Raw genomic sequence first — 18,715 nt, 5'->3', positions numbered from 1 at the left:
GTGGGCATGGACTGGGCAAACTTACTATCTTTAATGTAAGACTATCTGCTCAAAAATTTTTGAGAATTTGTGGTCCCTTTGTGGTCGCCAAAATGTGAGTTTTAAAATTAATATTCAGTAATTAAATATTATATTTTAAAAGTTTTATTAATAATTAGAGCAAAAGAACTGCCTGAATTTAGCCCAGTTTCAGGTTAAAAAAAGCAGAGCTAGGAATTATAGCCACTTAAATACTATCATGCAAAATGCAAGGATGAAGAAAAAGGGAATTTGGGGAAATTACTATGGAACTTCTGGGGGATGTCCACAGGCTCAAAATCTTTATTTATACAGCTAAAAGTCCTAACTTGATTCTTGTTGGGACTCAACCAGCAAGCCTTTTTTTTTTATAACTTTATTTTTATAACTTGGAGTCGAATTAAAAATTATAAAGATAATATTGTTAGTTTATTTAATATAGTAAAAATTTGGGTTAGTTAGATCAGGAAGGAAGCGTATAGCCTGTGAAAACAGGAGAAGCAGTTCCTTCCAGGGTGGAGTTAGAATCCCTTAGAGTTAGAATTCCTTTTATCTTTATATATTTCAATTAATATTTTATTCTTTTATAACCAGAGTCTCTTTAGTGTATTTGCACTTGGCCCTGAAGAGACGTTCATTTATGAGCTTCACTTCACTGATATAAACTGAAGATACCTTGTTAGCACAGCAAGCAGAGTATCTGAAATAAGCTAATAATCAATAATCTTTTCATTGGTTTTACAGTTTGCCTTTTATTTTTATACTCTGAGGGCTTATCTATACCTGAATTTACTCAGTGGTATTTGACCTCCAAGTCACTAAGAGATGGTGTTAAAAGAGGCAACATTGGAGAGAGAGAAATTTGCTTGAGACAGAGCCAAGACAATCCCAAAGGGTTCATGATGAAAAATACTCTCCATCTCCAGAGAAAGAACCGATAGAGTTTGAAAGCAGATTGAGGTGTACACTTCCATTTAACACTTTATTTTGTGTTTTTTGTTACCGTTGTTCCAATGTGTTGTCTTCTACAACATAATGAATATGGTGATACATTTTGTATGATGGCACATATATAACCAATATCAGATTGTTTGTGTTGGAGGGGAGAAGAGGGGAAGAATGGAGGGAGAGAATTTGGAACTCAGTGTTAGAAAATGAATGCCAAAAATTGTTTTTACATGTAAATTTGGAAAAAAAGCATTACTGAAGAAGGAAAATAAAGAGCTTGACTCTGCTTGTGTAACTTTTGAGAACCCTTGGTGAAGCATTGGTGTAAGATTTTAGTAGGATATGGGGTGTATATGTTGAAAAATTATTCCTACAATACCTTAGTACATGGTGTTTAGAAATTCAGCATACTTTTGTCAGATAGGAGAAAGCTAATACCAATAATTTATGCTTGTTTTCTCTCCTAAAGCTTCTTCCTGTTCTTAAATGGATAGCCCCTCATTCATTTGCTAAATTTGCAAACTCCACTCTTCTATGTATTCTTTCTCCTCTGCCTAGTTATCTACCATATCTGTAAGCTACAGGTAGAAATCAGGATCACCTTACTTAGATCCCAAGTCAGGGATTAAAAATGCAAATTCTTGTAGAAAAGCCCCAGGGATCTCCTTCTACCATCCACTCCAGTCCAAGGGAGGACTCATGAGATCCTTGTTTCTGATGTAGTAAGGGCACAGATTCCAGCAGTACCCCCAAAGCATTTAAAGACAGAAGGGATGTATATATCTCTTTACCTTTCGCATGAGCAGCCAGAGCATTTAACTCAGGCTTCCCTAGCCATTAGTGCTGCTGAGGAACTTGTTGCTATGGTTTCCATTGCTGCTGGGAAACCAACAGGGATTAAGTTGTGTCTTCAGTACAAAAGGCTTGATTGCTATACTCAAGTTTTCTAAGTATCAGTTTAAGTACAAAAGTATAATCTGGTTTCCAGCTTGTCTTAAATCCAATGCAATAAGAAGCAATGTTATAGCCTTAAGAAACTTATAGTCTACAATGATACATGTATATGTTGTGGGGTGCAGAGGTGTACCCCTGTGGTTTGGGAAGGATACCTTTTGAAAGAATGCAAGACTCCAAAATTTAACTTTACAGTAAAGAGAGATTTATTAGTAATGTTGAATTTTTGGCAAGCAAGACAGCATGAGTGGAGCAACCTGGGAGCTTTCTTTTACAGCAATGAGGACTTGACTCTGGGGCTAGGGGTTGGGGAGGAGGTTTCCCAGAAGGCATGGGGGTGGTTCTCATGATTTGGAAGACAGATGGATGAGGTATATCTCTTTGTCCATCTCAAATCAATGGGACAATTAAAAGAGGATAAGCCTCTCAGGGTCAGATGTTTTGGGTTGCTTTTCCTTATATTCTCCTTCATTCTACAACTGACATAACTAGATTCTAAATCATTAAATCATAGAATTCAAATTTTAGTTTAATAAGTTTATTAAGCCACCTGCTATGTGAAAATTTCAATGCTAGATTGATGATATAATTCATACAGTTAAATATTGTAAACTAGGTTCAGCCTTGAATGAAGCTTTGAACATGGTGCCTTGAGAGGACAGCTTGGACAAAAATAGCAGAAAAGGAAATGGAACACCAAGGTTCAAAGAATAGCAAATAGATCAATTTTACTGGAATGTAGAGTACATGAAGGGGAATATCAGCCGAGTTGGTGGAAACTCTAAATGCTATGTGTTAGCATATGTTGACAGGGAAAAAACATGGAATTATTAAATAGTCAAAATCACTCTTTAATCAAGGGCACAAAGGGGTTCAGCACTAGTAGGCCTCGACACAAAGCTGTGTGCCACACATGAGTCCCAGGATTGAACTCTGGCCACTCTGGTCACTGACCCCTGGGAGTGCCACCAGGCTAGATGACCCAAGGAACAAAAGAATTTGGGGAACCTCTAAGATGATTGTCATCACTATCACTACAAAGAAAATGGGAGGTTCAAACTATATTGACAGGATACTATCTAGCTTCGGAAAGGAATCATAGCTAGAGGCTAGGGTCTAAGGGAAGGGGCTGCTTACAATGGATACTAAAGGATGGTTCCTGCCTAGGTGTGTGGATCTTCTTGGGAAAGGGTCTCTTATACAATAGGGGAGACTACCTAAGACAAAGAGGGTGCTTAACATATGCTTAGTCCCACCCAACTAGGATTGTCATTCACCTGAGGATCCCCCCCACTCAGTCTGAAACTGTTAGCCTGGGATTCCCTTCAGGATGGACTCCCAGGGAACAAGGAACAAGTACAAACTTTGGGGTCTCAAACCTTTAAGCTAATCCTGAAACTTGGGGTTCATCAGATTTTACTAGGCCACAAATTTGGGATTCCTAGATTCCATGTTGACACACAGAAATAACTACCAAAGTAGTCAGAAAATCCAAGTCAGGAAAGGGATAAATCCAGTCTTGGCCCTTTACTGGCACCACAACTTTTAGAGGGTTTACACCCTGGACTCTGGGGACATTATCCCTGAGAGTGCCACTGCACTAGATTGACCACTCCAAGGAACAAAAAAATTTAGGGAACCTATATATACCATTTGGGGAAATCCAGGGGCAGGGGGAAAATGTGTTCAAACTATACTGACAATACAATCAAGCTTGGGAAAAGAATCATAGCTAGAGGCTAGGGTGTAAGGGATGGGGCTAAGGAGTTTATATTTTTTCCTGGAAGCAATGAGCCATTGTAGATTTCTGAGAAGTAAGGTGATGTGGTCAGACCAGGATCTTAAGAAAATTATTTTGGCAACTTTGTAGAGAATGTCTATGAGAGGGAATGGTCTGATCAATTTATGGTATTTATTTTTTAGGCCAGTAGTAACCAATAAATTGGGTCAGTGCCCTTTCTCAGTGACCAAGGACTCTAAGGGAAGGCTGACAGATCTTTTAAAACTAGGTGTGTCTTCTGGTTATCCAGACAGTATATCTTTTGGTTCTCTTCTGGCCTAAAGGTAAGAAGTTTCTAATTAGTAGAGGAAAAGAGTTAAGATTAACTTCAATTTCTCCCCATTACTTCTTCCTTGGTAGATAGGAATCCTCCTCAAGTGATAGTTTTTTGGGTGGGAAGGATACCTTTGGGTTCAGGAAGGATACCTTTTGCAAGAATGCAAGACTCCAAAACGTAGCTTAAAAACAAAAAGAGAAGTTTATTAATTTAGAAAGTAATGTTGAGAATGGCCAGGAGGATAGCAATGTGGGACAGCAAAATGGGGAGTAGTTCCTGGGAGGACAGCATGAATGGAAAGGCTGTTCCTCCATGGGGACAGCAAGGATGGAAAGGCTGTCCCCCAGATGACATCAGTTCTGGGGATTTTATACTTTTTAGAATCTATGTCCTGGTGTGGACCTGACCTAGAGTGACCCTCAGGCATTTGATGGGGTGGGGTGGTCTTCTGACTGGGGTCTGCCTGGAGGCATAAAAATTCATCTTTGTCCATCTTAAATCTAGAGAACTATCAAAGAGGATAAACATTTCAGGACCATAGGGGGGTCATTGGGTGTTTCTAGGTTCAGAGTCATGGATGCAAAGGCAAGGGAGTTTCCCTGATTATAGTTTGCCTGAGTTTCTGGGGTACAGTGCCCATATCAATAGGATTAGTTTTGAAGATACAGTGGTAAGACTTTGAATTAACTTTGGGATTCCAGCAGAACATATATTTGAGATAAAGGGATGGTAGGTGAGGTTATAAAGGTACTTGAATTCAGAATATGTGGGTTAATCCTCTGCCTCAGTTTCCTCATTCATAAAATGAGCTAGAGCCAGTGTCTTTGATAAGAAGGTGTCAAAAGGAATTACAATAACCACTGTTACAAGACAAAAGCTTGACCTTTAGGCAAGTTTCTTCAGAATATAGGTAAAGGGTGTGGTAACAAGGGTCTTAAAAATAGAATTAAAATCAATTTTCAGTTTTAGGGATGGAAAAGAGGAGAAAATAGAAGCAATTAGGAGGCTATTCCATGTGTGAAATGATAAGGGCAACTCCTAAGAGGCCAGGTAGGAGAGCTGAGAAAAGGACATCTGATTTAGACTGCCAGTATAGTACTCACTCTGGGTTTAATTCTCTCAAAGTGTATGAAGTAGAAATTGAGGGAACTTTGAAAATTCCAAAGTACACCTTCTTTAACCATCATTAAACAATGTATCCAAGCAAATCAATATTTAAAGAAATGATCAGGAAGTTGGAGACAGGTACAAAGAGTTCTGGACTGGATTATCTAGGAGGGTATCTGAGGATCAGTCAAGCCATTGGGCTTGGCCTCCTAGAAGAAGCTTCAATAGATACAATACTATACAAAGATACAATAGGAAAGACTTCTAAGGCAGATTTGATCATTTTTATTTCAGGGTCTAAGAACTGTCCAGTGCTGGGATTCTTGCCTCAGGCAAATTCCCAAACAAACTCCAAAGCCTCAGTTCAAAACACTGTCCCACCCAGAGAAGGATGGATGTAATGGAGGGTTTGTTCCCTCCTTCAATCCTCTTCAGAAATGTCTCCTCATTAAACCTGCCCTTTACCTTTCTTCTAATAACTGTAATACTGTAAATTGAAATATTCTTATTCCCTAGTAGAAAAGAGAAATCAGTTTCTCTCCCCTCAGCTGAGCTAGTGTTCTTCACTAACACTGGAGTCTGGATGATAGATAACAGTCTGTATTCTAATAATTAAGTGGGTCAGGGTTAAACAGGGGAAACAGCTACAGGGTTTCAGGGTCTAGAGGGAGAAGGTGAAAGCAGATCCCTGCCTAACTCAGTTAACTTTCCCTCCCTCCAAGTTGAGAGGCTCAGGTTGGGTGAACCCTGGTCTTATCATGACTGACCAATGTCCAGACTGTTACAAGGGAATCACTTTAAAAGACTGATATATATTAATTTAAGGTCGCCAGGGAATCAGCTATGTAATTCCTAAATGAAAAACTCAAGTCAGCCGTCAGCCTTTTTGGAGTTTAATTACAATAGGAGCAAGAAAGGAATTAGAGATATATATAGAGAGAGAAAGGGGAGAGAAGGGAATAGGGCTTAAATACCCCTTCTGTTTAGGCTGGGCCAAAAGGCCCAAGCCCTTAGATAGCTGGGGCAAAGAAAAGAGATCAGTCCCTTTCACTCACGTGTCCAAAATGGAGAAACAGTCTCAGAGGCCCCCACTTTCAGCTTCCTTCAGAGCAAGCTTCCTCAGAGCCCAGGAACCACCGACCAAAAACTCAACCCCCTTCAGTCTCCAGACCCTCCTATCTTTAAGGACACCATCCAAGTTGCCTCCCCTCAGTCCTCACATCTACCAATCACTCTTCATCAATTTCCCTGTCAATGGAGGCTCTCGCTTAACCCAGGACCGCCCAGAGGTTTCTGGCTTTTTGCACATGTCTGTTGAAGGTCATATTTTCCAATGATTAAATCTATACTCCTTTGCTACAGCCCTTTCTAAATCCTGTTAACTTGAGTATGGTAGAGATTGGAATAATTAAATTTTGATCTAGGCTGCAGCCCTTACTCAATCCTATTAGGACTGAATAGGGTGGAGATTTATTCCAAGTATCTCCATTGTATCAATTCTAAATCAATCAAGACTCAAAGAAATTCCTGTTCTATGCTTAAGCATAGGTCAAAGTCCTTTCCATTGTTCAGCAAAGGGTTTCTGTCCTAAAGTAATCTTAAGAAGGGAAGAGAAGGAACCTCCCATGCCAATGGAGTTCCCATTCCAATAGACTATCAGTAAGAAATTTTCCAAGTATGAAATATCCCAATGGTGAAATTTCCAACATTTATAAGTCTAAGGAATTTTGAGGTTTACAAGACCCAGAGTGTCACAGGGGTGTAATAGATCTTGAAAACTGCTTCTTGCTTCTCTCAGGTTCCTGCCACCTCTCTTTGGGGATCTTTGAGGGGATGATGGTTGGGTTCAAATAGGGATAAAGTTCAGTGCTCAGGAGCTAGTCTCCAACCAGACCTTTTCCTTTACCTTTTCAAGACTGAGAGAGCCAACTGTTTCCCTCCTGGAATATCCTCTTCAGGATTCCAAGCCCTTTCCCCAGCTGTGGATGGAAACCTTTGCAGTTCTTCCCATCTCTGTTTAATCAAGTTTCTGGATCCTTCCCCTCTCACCTGGAGTAATCTTATCTAGAAGAGAAATGGCTGGAGGGCAGGGGCAGTTTACTAACTTTTTTGGAGATATTTATAACTCTTAATAACTAAGTAGCTTAAGAGTATTCCCCACCCCCAATAAGTCTGAGGTTCACTTCCTAAAAGATATTAGGTATCAACATGGCATCTAGAAACCCCAAACTTGTAGCCCAGAAAGATCTGATGAAGCCCAAGTTTCAGGATTAGATTGCAAGTTGGAGGCCCCACAGTTTGTACTTGTTCCCTGTTCCAGTGAGAATCCACCCCAATCTCTGGCTAGCAGTTTCACTCTGAATAATGGACCCTATTGTATTAGAGACCCTTTCCCAAGAAGACCCACACCTGGGCAGGGACCATCCTTTTAGTATCCATTGTAAGCAGTCCCTTCCCTTACACACTAGCCTCTAGCTATGATTCTTCTCTCTAGCTTGGTTGTATTGTTAGGGTCCGGGTTATCACTGACCACCATGGAAGACCAGTAGACAGTGCAGTCAGGCAAAGGGTCATTTATTGATCTGGTGCACACCAGGGGAGCTCAGCACAGGAGTTCCCCCCAGGGGACTCAGCACAGAGTCCCCTCTCCCCAGGGGACTGTGATGTATTATTGCCAAAATACTAAGCATAATTGAGTGATCAGCCTTGTAGGGATATCAAAGGCTTGTTTGGGAGAATGGAGATTTGTTTCTGGACTGCTGATAAGCAGAATTTCTCTCAGCTGAAATGGGTGAGACTTGTCCTTTACTGCAAACAAAGGGAAATGGGTGAGACTTGTCTTTTACTGCAAACAAAGGCTTCTGGGATTTAATGGTGACAAAGTACACCAAGGACAGTGAATGTCCTGGAATGGTTGCAGAGGCATTTCCTGGGCTCACCTTAGGAATAGGACCTTTTTGACCATCTAGGCTGTTGATTACCTGCATGTGAAGCCACTCACTGGGTCCTTTGGGACCTGAGGACATATTTCCCTTGGTACAATATCCCATGATCAGCACATAATGCAAATTGTGATATTAAAGTTTCCATTTCCTCAAACAACCCTAATAATTGAACATTCTCAAATTGTTAGGAGCATACTTTGAGAAGTAGGTGAAGTTTATTCATAGATGCCTTCAATTTGCAGCCTTGATTTACCACAGTTGGAGTTTGGATCTTGAGCTTGGAAATATAGCTCAAAGCTTTCTTGAATTTCCCCAGCCTCTGGGATAAGGAAATTAATCTGTTAAATATTGTTACTCCAGTGATTATAGATGTTATAGTTCATGTGTACTTTGCAAAAGGGGTATTCTTTAATAGAAACAGCACATACCAGCTCTGCAAACAACTCAGGAATCCGATTTCCTAAAGGGATCTGTTCCTGTCAGAAGATGATTTCTGAAGATGGAGTCTGTTGGCTAAGATACCCAAATGTAAATGTGTGATGCCAATTACTATTGTACTCATGTTCTGTTTCTATCTGCTGTTCTAGTATTTGCCCCAGTACACTTATATCTTAGGGGCTGACTCTCCCCCTTGTGACCTGTCTGTCAATCGGGGGAAGCAGTGGCTGGACACTCTTCAGATCTCCAAGCAGGTCTCCACCGACCTGGGACCCTGGCATTCACTGAGGGCATGCCCCTAAAGACCCTGTGTCTGCAGCCTTTCCCTCCCCCTCTCTCCTGATCATAGGCTGGGACAGCTCTACACCCATTCTCAGCACTGAAGAAGCTACAGAATACTTGGACCTTCGCCCTTTTTCCCTTATATACTTGGAGAGGGGAGGGGATAGGACTGCAGGGGGCACTGAACTAGGTGGGGCCTGAGATTCTGGCCCTCCTGAAGGCTGTGTGGTTCCCCTATGGATGGCTGGGCCTGCCAGATGGCAGGACTCACTTATCAGAAGCAGTGGGGAGACAGCTAGCAAAAAGAATATATGACACCACACATAGGAGAGAGAAACTGCTAACCCCTGGTACACCCACCGTTTTAACTCTTCTCCCTGGGTCACTACCCTAGTCACTCCCTTATAGGGCCCCTTATAATCTTAATCCTCCTCTTAACATTTGGCCCCTGCATTTTCAACTGCCTTGTTCCGTTCGTGAAAGACCGCCTGGACGCCATCCAGGTGTTGGCCCTCCGACAACAGTATCAACCCCTAGCCACCTTCGAGCCCCGGGCCGAGGGCTACGAGTTGTCGAGCTGTCTCAGTGGGCGGACCTTCCCTCAGCCCCCCTAAGAGAAAAAAAGTGGGAAATGAGGGAGACCTGAGCAGACCCCCAACTGTTCGGCCATGGAAGTTCAGAACATCCGAAAGCAGGCATAAACATGTCAAGGTCCCAATAGCAGTATGTACCAGATAAGAACTTAGGGGCCAAGCAGACCCCCAGCAGAAGACATAAACATGTCAAGGTTCCAGCAATAGTACGTACCAGATAAGGACTTTAGGGCCATACATACTGGGAGATAGTAGGGATATAAACCTGGATTCACAGGCTACAGTGGGAACTCTATACTGAGTCCCCTGGGGGGGAACTCTTTTGCTGAGCTCCCCTGGTGCACAGCAGATCAATAAACGACCCTTTGCCTGGTGGTGGGCGACAACCCGGACCCTAACAGTATTTTGTCAGTATAGTTTGAACACTCCCATTTCCTTGTAACCATTGTAATATCAATCATATTTCCCAGTCCTTTGGTTTCTCAAATAGTATATAGGTTCCTCAAATTTTTTGTTCCTGGGAATTGTCAGTCTAGTGCAATTGGCTCTCAGGGGTCAGCGTCCAGAGCATCCAGAGTTCAATCCTGTGTGGTTGTTAGCAAGCAGCTCTGTGTGGAGACATAATTATGCTGAACCCCTTTCCCTTGGTTAAAGAGTGCTTTTCTGACTTTTTAATAGTTCTGTGTTCTTTCCAAGTCAACACTGGGATCTTTGCCTTTAGATTAACATGTTAATTAACATGTTTCTGTCATTTGTCCCTTACTTTCTGTGATTACAGGAAACCATATTCTCCCAAAACATTAACAACCTTAGAGAAAGCAATTTCACTTAAGTCAGAAGTTGAGAAGTGAGCTGGAGATAAAGAATTAGGGATAGCAGGGTATATAGACTATGTTGAGCACTTTTGAGCAGTAGGATGATGCCTAGAGACAGTAAGGTCCAGTGAAGATTTTGTTGTTTTCATAAGACAGGTAAGTAAGTCAGATAAGGCATGTTTGTAAGGAGCAAATAAGGAGCCAACCACTAGATGAGGAAAAGATTAAAGATGAGAATAATTGGAGAGGTGGGCATCAGGAAAAAATGGGGTGAGAAAAAGCAAAAAGGGCTTTAACAAAGAGAAAGGTTACCACTTTCTCATAGAAAGACATGGGTGAAGAGGGTAGAATTTTCACGGGGAATGAAGGAGCAGAGAGCCTGCATTTTCTCCTTCAAGTCGGAAATGAGGATTGTTGACAGGGAAAAAACACAGAACTATTAGTCAAAATCACTCTTTAATCAAGGGCAAAAGGGGTTAAGCGCTAATAGGCCATACAAGATGGCACAGTCTGAGGATTAAACTCTGGCTTCTCTGGTCACTGACCCCTTGGGAATGCCAAACATAAGAGAAAGACCAACAATTCTGTAGTGCCATTAAAGTTGGGGAGCTTAAATACTTTACTAGGTAAAACATGGGGGCTGAGGATAAGAGGGATAGTTGATTGACTTTACAATGATAAGAAAGGAAAAGGAGGAGTTCCAGACCTGAATAACAGTGAGGGGCTGATGCTTTATAATGGACACAAGGGAAAGAACCAGCCCAGGGCCAGGCCACCTTGGTAAAGGACTTTAGCCTAAGCGCAGAAACCATTGGGATAAAAGAGTTACTTAAACCTTGATGGGATTAGCTATTTCCACCCCCAAACTACCAGGATGTCTATTGTTAGCCTTTGACAAGGTCAAAACCTGGGGTTTCTACCTCCAAACAAAACCCAGGTTTTGACCTTGTCACAGGAGTTTTCCCCCTGAGGGAGGGTCCCACTTCACTAGACAATAGACATCCACTTCAGGTAGGGAGGTAGACCCCATCCAAAGTCAAGTAGCTCTTGTCTCCAGAAGCCTTTCCCAGTATATCAATACTATATTCCTATTGAATTTTTGGCAAGCAAGACTGCATGAGTGAGGCAACCTGGGAGGTTGCTCCCAGAATGCCTCAATTCTGGGGTTTACATATTCTTTTACAGCTATGAGGAAGTGACTCTGGGGCTAGGGGTTGGGGAGGAGTTTTCCCTGAAGGCATGGGGGTGGTTCTCATGATTTGGAAGACAGATGGATGAGGTGAGTCTCTTTGTCCATTATGGAGAGGAGTTGTTCACTAAATTAGACCTCCTCACAGAGCTATGTGCTACAATTTCAGCTCTGGTTACTGAATTCCTGGGAAGGCCACTGCAGTAGATGACAACTCTGAAGTAAAGAATTTGGGGGGCCTGGGACTGGGAAAGATGATTGATTGATATTACCATGGGGAAGGATACCTTCTACAAGAATGCAAGACTCTGAAACTTTAAAGAGATTTAATTGTATTGAATAATGGACAATGGGACAATCAAAGGAGGATTAATCCTCTTATGGTCAGATGTTTTGGGTTGGGAGATTTTTAGGTTGTAAGGGAGCAAAGGAATTTCCCTGATAATAGTTTGCCTGAGTTTCTGGGGGTATAATGCCCATTATATGACAGAATGACATTGATCTTTTTTCAACTTTTATTTCTGTGTTCCAAGGGTAATGAGAAACTTGAAGTAACTATCTTAGTGTCCCTTTGTTTATTTTGTACCATCCCTTTCTAAGAAGATAGAACCCTTCTTGGTCATCCCTGTTACTTCCTGGCACACTACTCAGGACAAGTTCTTACTTAAGGAATAAATAAAGGATTAGAATTTAATTATGTTCCATTTTCTCTGTCAGCTCCTATACCTTTGTCTACTTGCACACCAATGGAGAGAGTTTCAGGGGGTTAAAAAAAAAAAGTTTGGTTTTGAAGTTAGTCATTGACTCAATTAACATTGATTAAATGCCTTTCCTGTGCCAGACATCCTGCTAAGTGCAGTAGATATTAGGAAAGATAAAAAAAAAAAAGTCCCTGCTTTCAAAGGATTCACCATCCAATGAGGGAGTTGACATGAAAACAGCTATGAACAAACACATTGTATACAGGATAAATTGGAGATAATCAAAACAAAGAGGACACTAAAATCAAGGGGCAATCAGTAGAGGCTTCCTGTAGAAAGTGGAATTTTACTTGGAACTTGAAGGAAGCCAAGAGATAGTAATGAGGAGAGAGAATGTTCCAATCATGAGGGTCAACAAAAGAAAATGACTGAAGCCTAGAGATGGAGAATCTTGTTTGAGTAATTTGAATAGCTGGGAAGAGACCAATGTCACTAGATTCCAGGATATATAGGAAAGTATAGAGGAGAGAGTAGCATATATAAATGAGTTTTGAATACTAGAGAGGAATTTTTTTTTATTTGATCCTGGAGGAGATACAGAGCCATTGGAAGATCACTTTGACAGTTGAATGAAGAATAGGCAAGTGGGGAGAGACTTGAGTAAGGGAAGACCCATTTCTGTCACTTTTTGTAACTAACTCACTTACTTGCTTTATAGTATGTTTTTCTTTAGTTGAACTGACACATCAATCTAACTAATTTCCACTCATCTGCTTATGCTATTCCCTAGCTTGCTTCACACAAATATATTACACTGTTTCAAAATGTAAAGAAAATGTTTTGTTTACAAGTTTCTATTCATTTTTCAGATCAATAACTCGATCTTATTACCGCAACTCTGTTGGTGGATTTCTGGTATTTGACATCACAAACCGGAGATCTTTTGAACATGTACAAGATTGGTTAGAAGAAGCCAAAATGTATGTGCAACCATTTCGGATTGTATTTCTGTTAGTGGGACATAAGTGTGACCTAGTGTCACAACGTCAAGTTTCAAGGGAAGAAGCTGAAAAAATGTCAGCAGCCTGTGGTATGAAGTATATAGAGACCTCAGCAAAAGATGCTACAAATGTTGAAGAATCTTTCACAATCCTGACAAGAGATATATATGAACTTATTAAAAAAGGAGAAATTTGTATTCAAGATGGCTGGGAAGGGGTTAAAAGTGGTTTTGTTCCAAATATTGTGCATTCTTCAGAAGAAGCAGCCAAACCTATGAAACAATGTATTTGCTGAATTCATAAGCAGCTCCAGAATGGGTATGAGTACATCAGGTATTTGTTTTAGGACAAATACCATCTTTAAGAGCAAAATTATAATTATGAAAGCATAAAAATCATTGATTTGCCTGAGTCACTAATCATTGTTTTTGCATCCTTTTATAAGATATTTAACTATTAAGATGATAACATAGTAATAGTTAAAGCAGAAAAATATAATTTTGAAGACATTAATATTTGTAAAGAAAAGTGCAATATTTACTTAGCAAATTAACATATCAAAGATTTTGACTAGGACTAAAACAAGTCCATTTTCAAGGGACCAGATTTTCATGCATTCTCATATTTTAACAAGCGTTGAATGTGAAGAAATTATATATTATATCAATATTATTTTCCTTTATTGATTTACTGCTTCTGAAATATATTTTTTAAGTTTTATATATATAGCTGAGATTACAATCAGAATATTATATACCCAACAATTTTAAAGAAAGGAAACTTAAAAAATCAAACATTTTGATAAGATAATAGTAATGATAATATATTTCTAAATTCCCCACACTCATGAAATCATGGGTCTATCTGAAAATTTTGAAGAGGGAAAATTCAGCTCCTCATCCAGATTTTTGTCTAACTTGTCAGCCCTGTGAGCAAATATGATAGGCAGTGTATAATAATGAATAGAGTTAGCCCAAAAGTCAGGAAAACTTAGATTCAAGTCTTGCCAATGACATATACTGGCTGTGTGATCCTGAGTAATTTAATTTCTTAGTGTATTAGGTAACTGTTCTAAGGCTAAAAACTGAAGAGAAAATACTAATCTGCATTGAGAGAGGAAGAACTGTACCAGGAGCTACCTACACAAGTGAAATTAAAAATTCAAATTAGAACAAAAAAGACACTACATAAAATATTTTGGTCATAATTGTAGTTGGTTGAATTTTAAACTTGAAAGATTATTAAGTCCATGAAGACCTTATTTCTTCAATGAGGATATAGAAAGGGGTATGAGAATATATTAATATTACAAACTAATTTGCAAAAAAGTAAGCTAGCTCTTTAAAATATTTGATATACAAACCTAATATCTTAGTAAAAGTGGGAGGATTTTGATGAAAGAATATATAGAAAGGAGTTACTTAGTCTTCCTGCATTTAGCTTATTTCCAAGAAGTGCATCTTAATATTAATTAGAAATTTTTTTATTTAATGCATTTGTAAAATCTGTTTATAACCATTTCTACAATTAACTGGGAAGTGGTGACAAGTAAGAATTATTTCTTCTAGCAATATTAATTACATTATTGTTAAATCATAAGTTGTTTTGTATAGTAAGTGCTTATATGCATATCATAAAAAAAAGTTGAAACTCATTATGTTTTATCCAATCCTGTCTTCCTCAGCCTTCTTTTTTCCTATAGAAAGTCTTTTTGTTTTTTTTATAAAATTAGGGAATTCTTTGGCTCTGAGGTTGGTTCTCAGCCTTTCCAATTTGAAAAACTGCTTCTTAGTAGTAGAAGTGATTGGCAGAAAAATCCCAAGGGAACGTCAGTTTAATTAGAAACCCTGGTTGGGACAGGATATTTAAATCATTGAACCACTTGGCTAAATTATTATGAGTTAATCTTTAAAAGTTTTCCTCAAGACCACAGTAAGATTTTTCCTAACAAGAACCCTTTCTAAGCAGCTCCATTAGGGATTTTATCACAAAATTCCCAACTACTTTCCATTTTGTCAATGTATTAAAGGGGATCTGACACCTCATTATTATGATAAAATTATCAAGCAAAAGATAGCTTTTATTCTAGGCCAAATTTTATGAATAAATGCTTCGATTGTCTATTCCTATTTGCTAGTATATACACAGTATATAAATGTGTTAATACTAACTCATTTTTCTTTAGAGGTAGAAAGTTTTTTCCTTTCTTCAAAATATGTATTTATGTATTTGTACATACTTTATACATTTTCTAGGCCTATTTAAGTATTCTTTTTATAAGTGCTTATAGAGAGAAATGAACATAAATTAAAATATAACAATTTTTGAAAATCTCTATGTCTACTTTCCATTGACATCCATAAATTCGTTATGGTTGACGATAGGCTTTAACTAGAATTGACTACTTAGGAAAAATGCCAGACCAGAAAAATGGAAAATATAATTCAATCTATTTTGAATATTGTATTAATTTTAATTATATATTCAAATAATTTACTTGGTACAAGTTCATATATTGAATCTATCAACATTTTAAACTAATGATGTCATCTCAGTGTATACTGCATAAGTCTAAGTCTCCTTTTACAAGCAGCCAAAATACCAAAGTGCTTTTGATATATAGTAGAACACATGTATAATGCTGACTTAGAACAGGATTAATAGCTATGATATAGGATTACATTTAGAATAGACTCACAAGCTCCAATCTTTGAGGTCATCTAGTTCAACAGATGAGGAAACTGAGACCTCAACAGGTCAAATGCCTTGTCCAGGCTCATATAGTTGTTAGTTAGCAACAGAGACAGGATAAAATCCAGGCATGGAAAGTACTCTTTCAACTCTTCCCATGTTACTTCTATTGGGACTGTGACTTGGTCCTTGATATATCTGCAACTGCAAAATAAGCAGGTTAGAATAGTTTGATATAATAGGGGAAAACCTGTAGTCAAGCAGTAATATGTAATGTCATCAAAAAGAACCAAGAATTGCAGTTCTAATTCACTTCTATATGACCTAAGAGTTGCATTGAAGATGTTCTTTTCTTAAACAACATTAGTATGAATGTGAACAATAAGGTCAGGCCAGTGAATCTTTCTTGTTCAGGCAAATTACTTTGCCCATTGGTTTCTTGGAAGTCAGTTATTTCATTAAAAACATTTTTAATGATAAATGATGTCCTGATTACAAAATGTCATGTGTCTATGATGAAGGAAAGAAGGAAGGAAAAGTCAGATAAATATTATTGTATTACCTGTATAGTAATAATATACATCCCAAGAAATAGCTGTTTATATGGGGTTGCATTAACTCAGACCACTATGGTAGCATTTAATGATGTAACAGTTCATTAAATGGTGTACTTGAGCCAAAATGATTATACGTTGCTATAAAGATTTGTAAATATGGCCCTTAAAAAAACTTATTTGCATACCTAGTAGCAAGAACAGGTTTCTTAAACCTCTCAGAAAATCTTAACACTTCAGAAGATCTTATAAATATTAGATTGTTTCAAAAAACCCTTTTACCTCAATCTTGTACTGAGTGAACTTCATTTTGAGAGATAAGAGATGAGTGCTAATGAAAATGGTTTTTCCAACTTGGGTGAAAGTATCAGTTCCCCAGAATGAAGACTGCATCTAATAATTATAAAATTAAAAGTTTGAATTAATAAGATTAGCATTTTGACAAGAGGGTGGTTTTTTTTACAGCTTTCATAGTGCTTTTAATACATTCAACTACAGACTTCCCATTGACTTCAAAGTATGCACTGTGTTGAGCTGATCTTCTGAGTGTATGAAATAAGATGTTCCAAGACTACATCAGTCATACACCAATACATATTCTGACTTTTTATTAACAAAGAACTGTGCCTTTAGTTATTTAGTCATACAGAGGGTATATGCAAGCTTGAGGGGAAAAAACTACCTTAACCACTATAGATTCAGACCCTACTATTTTAAAATAATACCAACGATTAGCCTCTGGTGTAAAACTCTTCACTTATGCAAGCTGTCTCCTTCATAAACCTTCTCAGAATTTAGTTTGTTTCAGAAACCTTAAGTTTTTGAGTGAAAGTAAGCTAACAACCCTCCATTGGGCCCTAAAATAACAGTAAACCACACCTCTGACACCAAATGAAAATGCCAAAAGGATAAACTGCATCATGACTGACATTTTCATTTCAACAATCTTAATAACTACTACAGATCAACATGATTGATTTAGCTAAGACAATCAACATTGATTACGAACTGGACAGAAAAGAATAAATTACACAAAAGGGAAAAGAACTAGAATAATTGAAAATATTAGCTTTCTTGTTTGTTTGATCTCTGTTAATGTGTATGGAGAATTCATGTCTTCTCTTGAATAGTGCCTAGGATGGTGTCTTACACGTATAGACACTGAATTAATGTTTGACCTGAATGACTTTGAACTAACACTGTCAAATTCAGTTTCCACAGATTCAGTTTTCATTGAAGATAAACTGTAATAAAAAATGTTTTGCTATAACTAAATTTTAGCATTTTTGGAAAACAATAGCTGACTAAAGAAAATTGATAAGAGAACACGGTATTAAACATCTTTGAAATGTGTAGTAAATGTTGTTTGTAAAAAATGTTAATAAAAGAATGTGAAGAAATCTTGTTGTCATAGGACTATGTTATCTATGGTAGATTTTATTTAATGGAAGCATTTGTGTTAATTTGTAGCTCTTAACACTTTTCACAGAAATTTCTCAAAATAATTGAAAACATAATATAACCTAATTCCGGAAGTATTTATTCAATGTCATTTCCATGCAAACTACTGTGCCAGATACTGGAGTACAAAGATGTAAAATACCACAGTTATCGCCTTCCAAACTAATAGGGTTGATAAAATATATGAGGAAATAAGAATGATGCAATGAGGATGAGTAGGGAGCTACAACATGGTAAGACTTGCTCAGCTGGTAACTGAGTGGAGAATGGACTGGAATGAAGAGAGCCTTGAGTCTAGAAGATCAACCAGGAGGACATAGGGGTGAAAGTCCAGCTGGCAGGTGAGAAGGGCTTACTCTAGGATGGCATCCATGTAGATGGAGCACAAAAGTTATATGCAAGAGATGTGCTGAAGGAAGAAACAACAATATGTGAGGTAAGTGAAAGTGAGGAGTTGAGGATGACACCAAGACTATAAAAAGCCTAGGAGACTAGAGCCTGGTAGTACCCTCAATAGTAATAGGGAGATTCTGAAGGGAGGGGTTTGGTGGCAATAGAGTCCTAGGGCATCTAAGTCACATAGTAGATAAAGAGCCAGGCCTTTATTCAAATCTGGCCTCAGACACTTCCTAGCTGTATGACCCTGGGAAAATTCTTTAATCCCAGTTGCCTAGCCCTTGCCACTCTTCTGCCTTGGAACTAATACATACTATTGATTCTTACAAGGTAAGGGTTTAAAAAATTTTTTTTAAACTGTGGGAATAGAAACACAGAAGAAAAACAACTGCTTAATCACAGGGGTCCATGGGGATATGATTGAGGATATAGATTAAATGATCACCCTAATGTAAATATTAATAGTATAGAAATGGGTCTTGATCAATGACACATGGAAAACCCAGAGGGATTGCACATTGGCTATGGTAGGGAGTTTGGGGGAGGGCAGGGAAATAACATGAGC

The 18,715-nt window shown here is 38.5% G+C and overlaps 1 protein-coding gene across 1 annotated transcript in view; it reads left to right on the top strand.

Moving 5' to 3' along the window:
• RAB39A (RAB39A, member RAS oncogene family) overlaps positions 1-17,693 on the top strand; it is a 33,737-nt gene extending 16,044 nt beyond the window's left edge. The window contains exon 2 of the mRNA XM_001371400.3: positions 12,917-17,693. Coding sequence (XP_001371437.1) covers positions 12,917-13,343 — 427 coding nt within the window. The 3' untranslated portion in view covers positions 13,344-17,693. The remainder of the gene's footprint in view (positions 1-12,916) is intronic.
• The last annotated feature ends 1,022 nt before the right edge of the window (positions 17,694-18,715 follow it).

Source organism: Monodelphis domestica, chromosome 4 (assembly GCF_027887165.1).
Source record: "Monodelphis domestica isolate mMonDom1 chromosome 4, mMonDom1.pri, whole genome shotgun sequence".
NCBI lineage: Eukaryota > Metazoa > Chordata > Mammalia > Didelphimorphia > Didelphidae > Monodelphis > Monodelphis domestica.
This window is presented reverse-complemented; position numbering and strand designations above follow the sequence as displayed.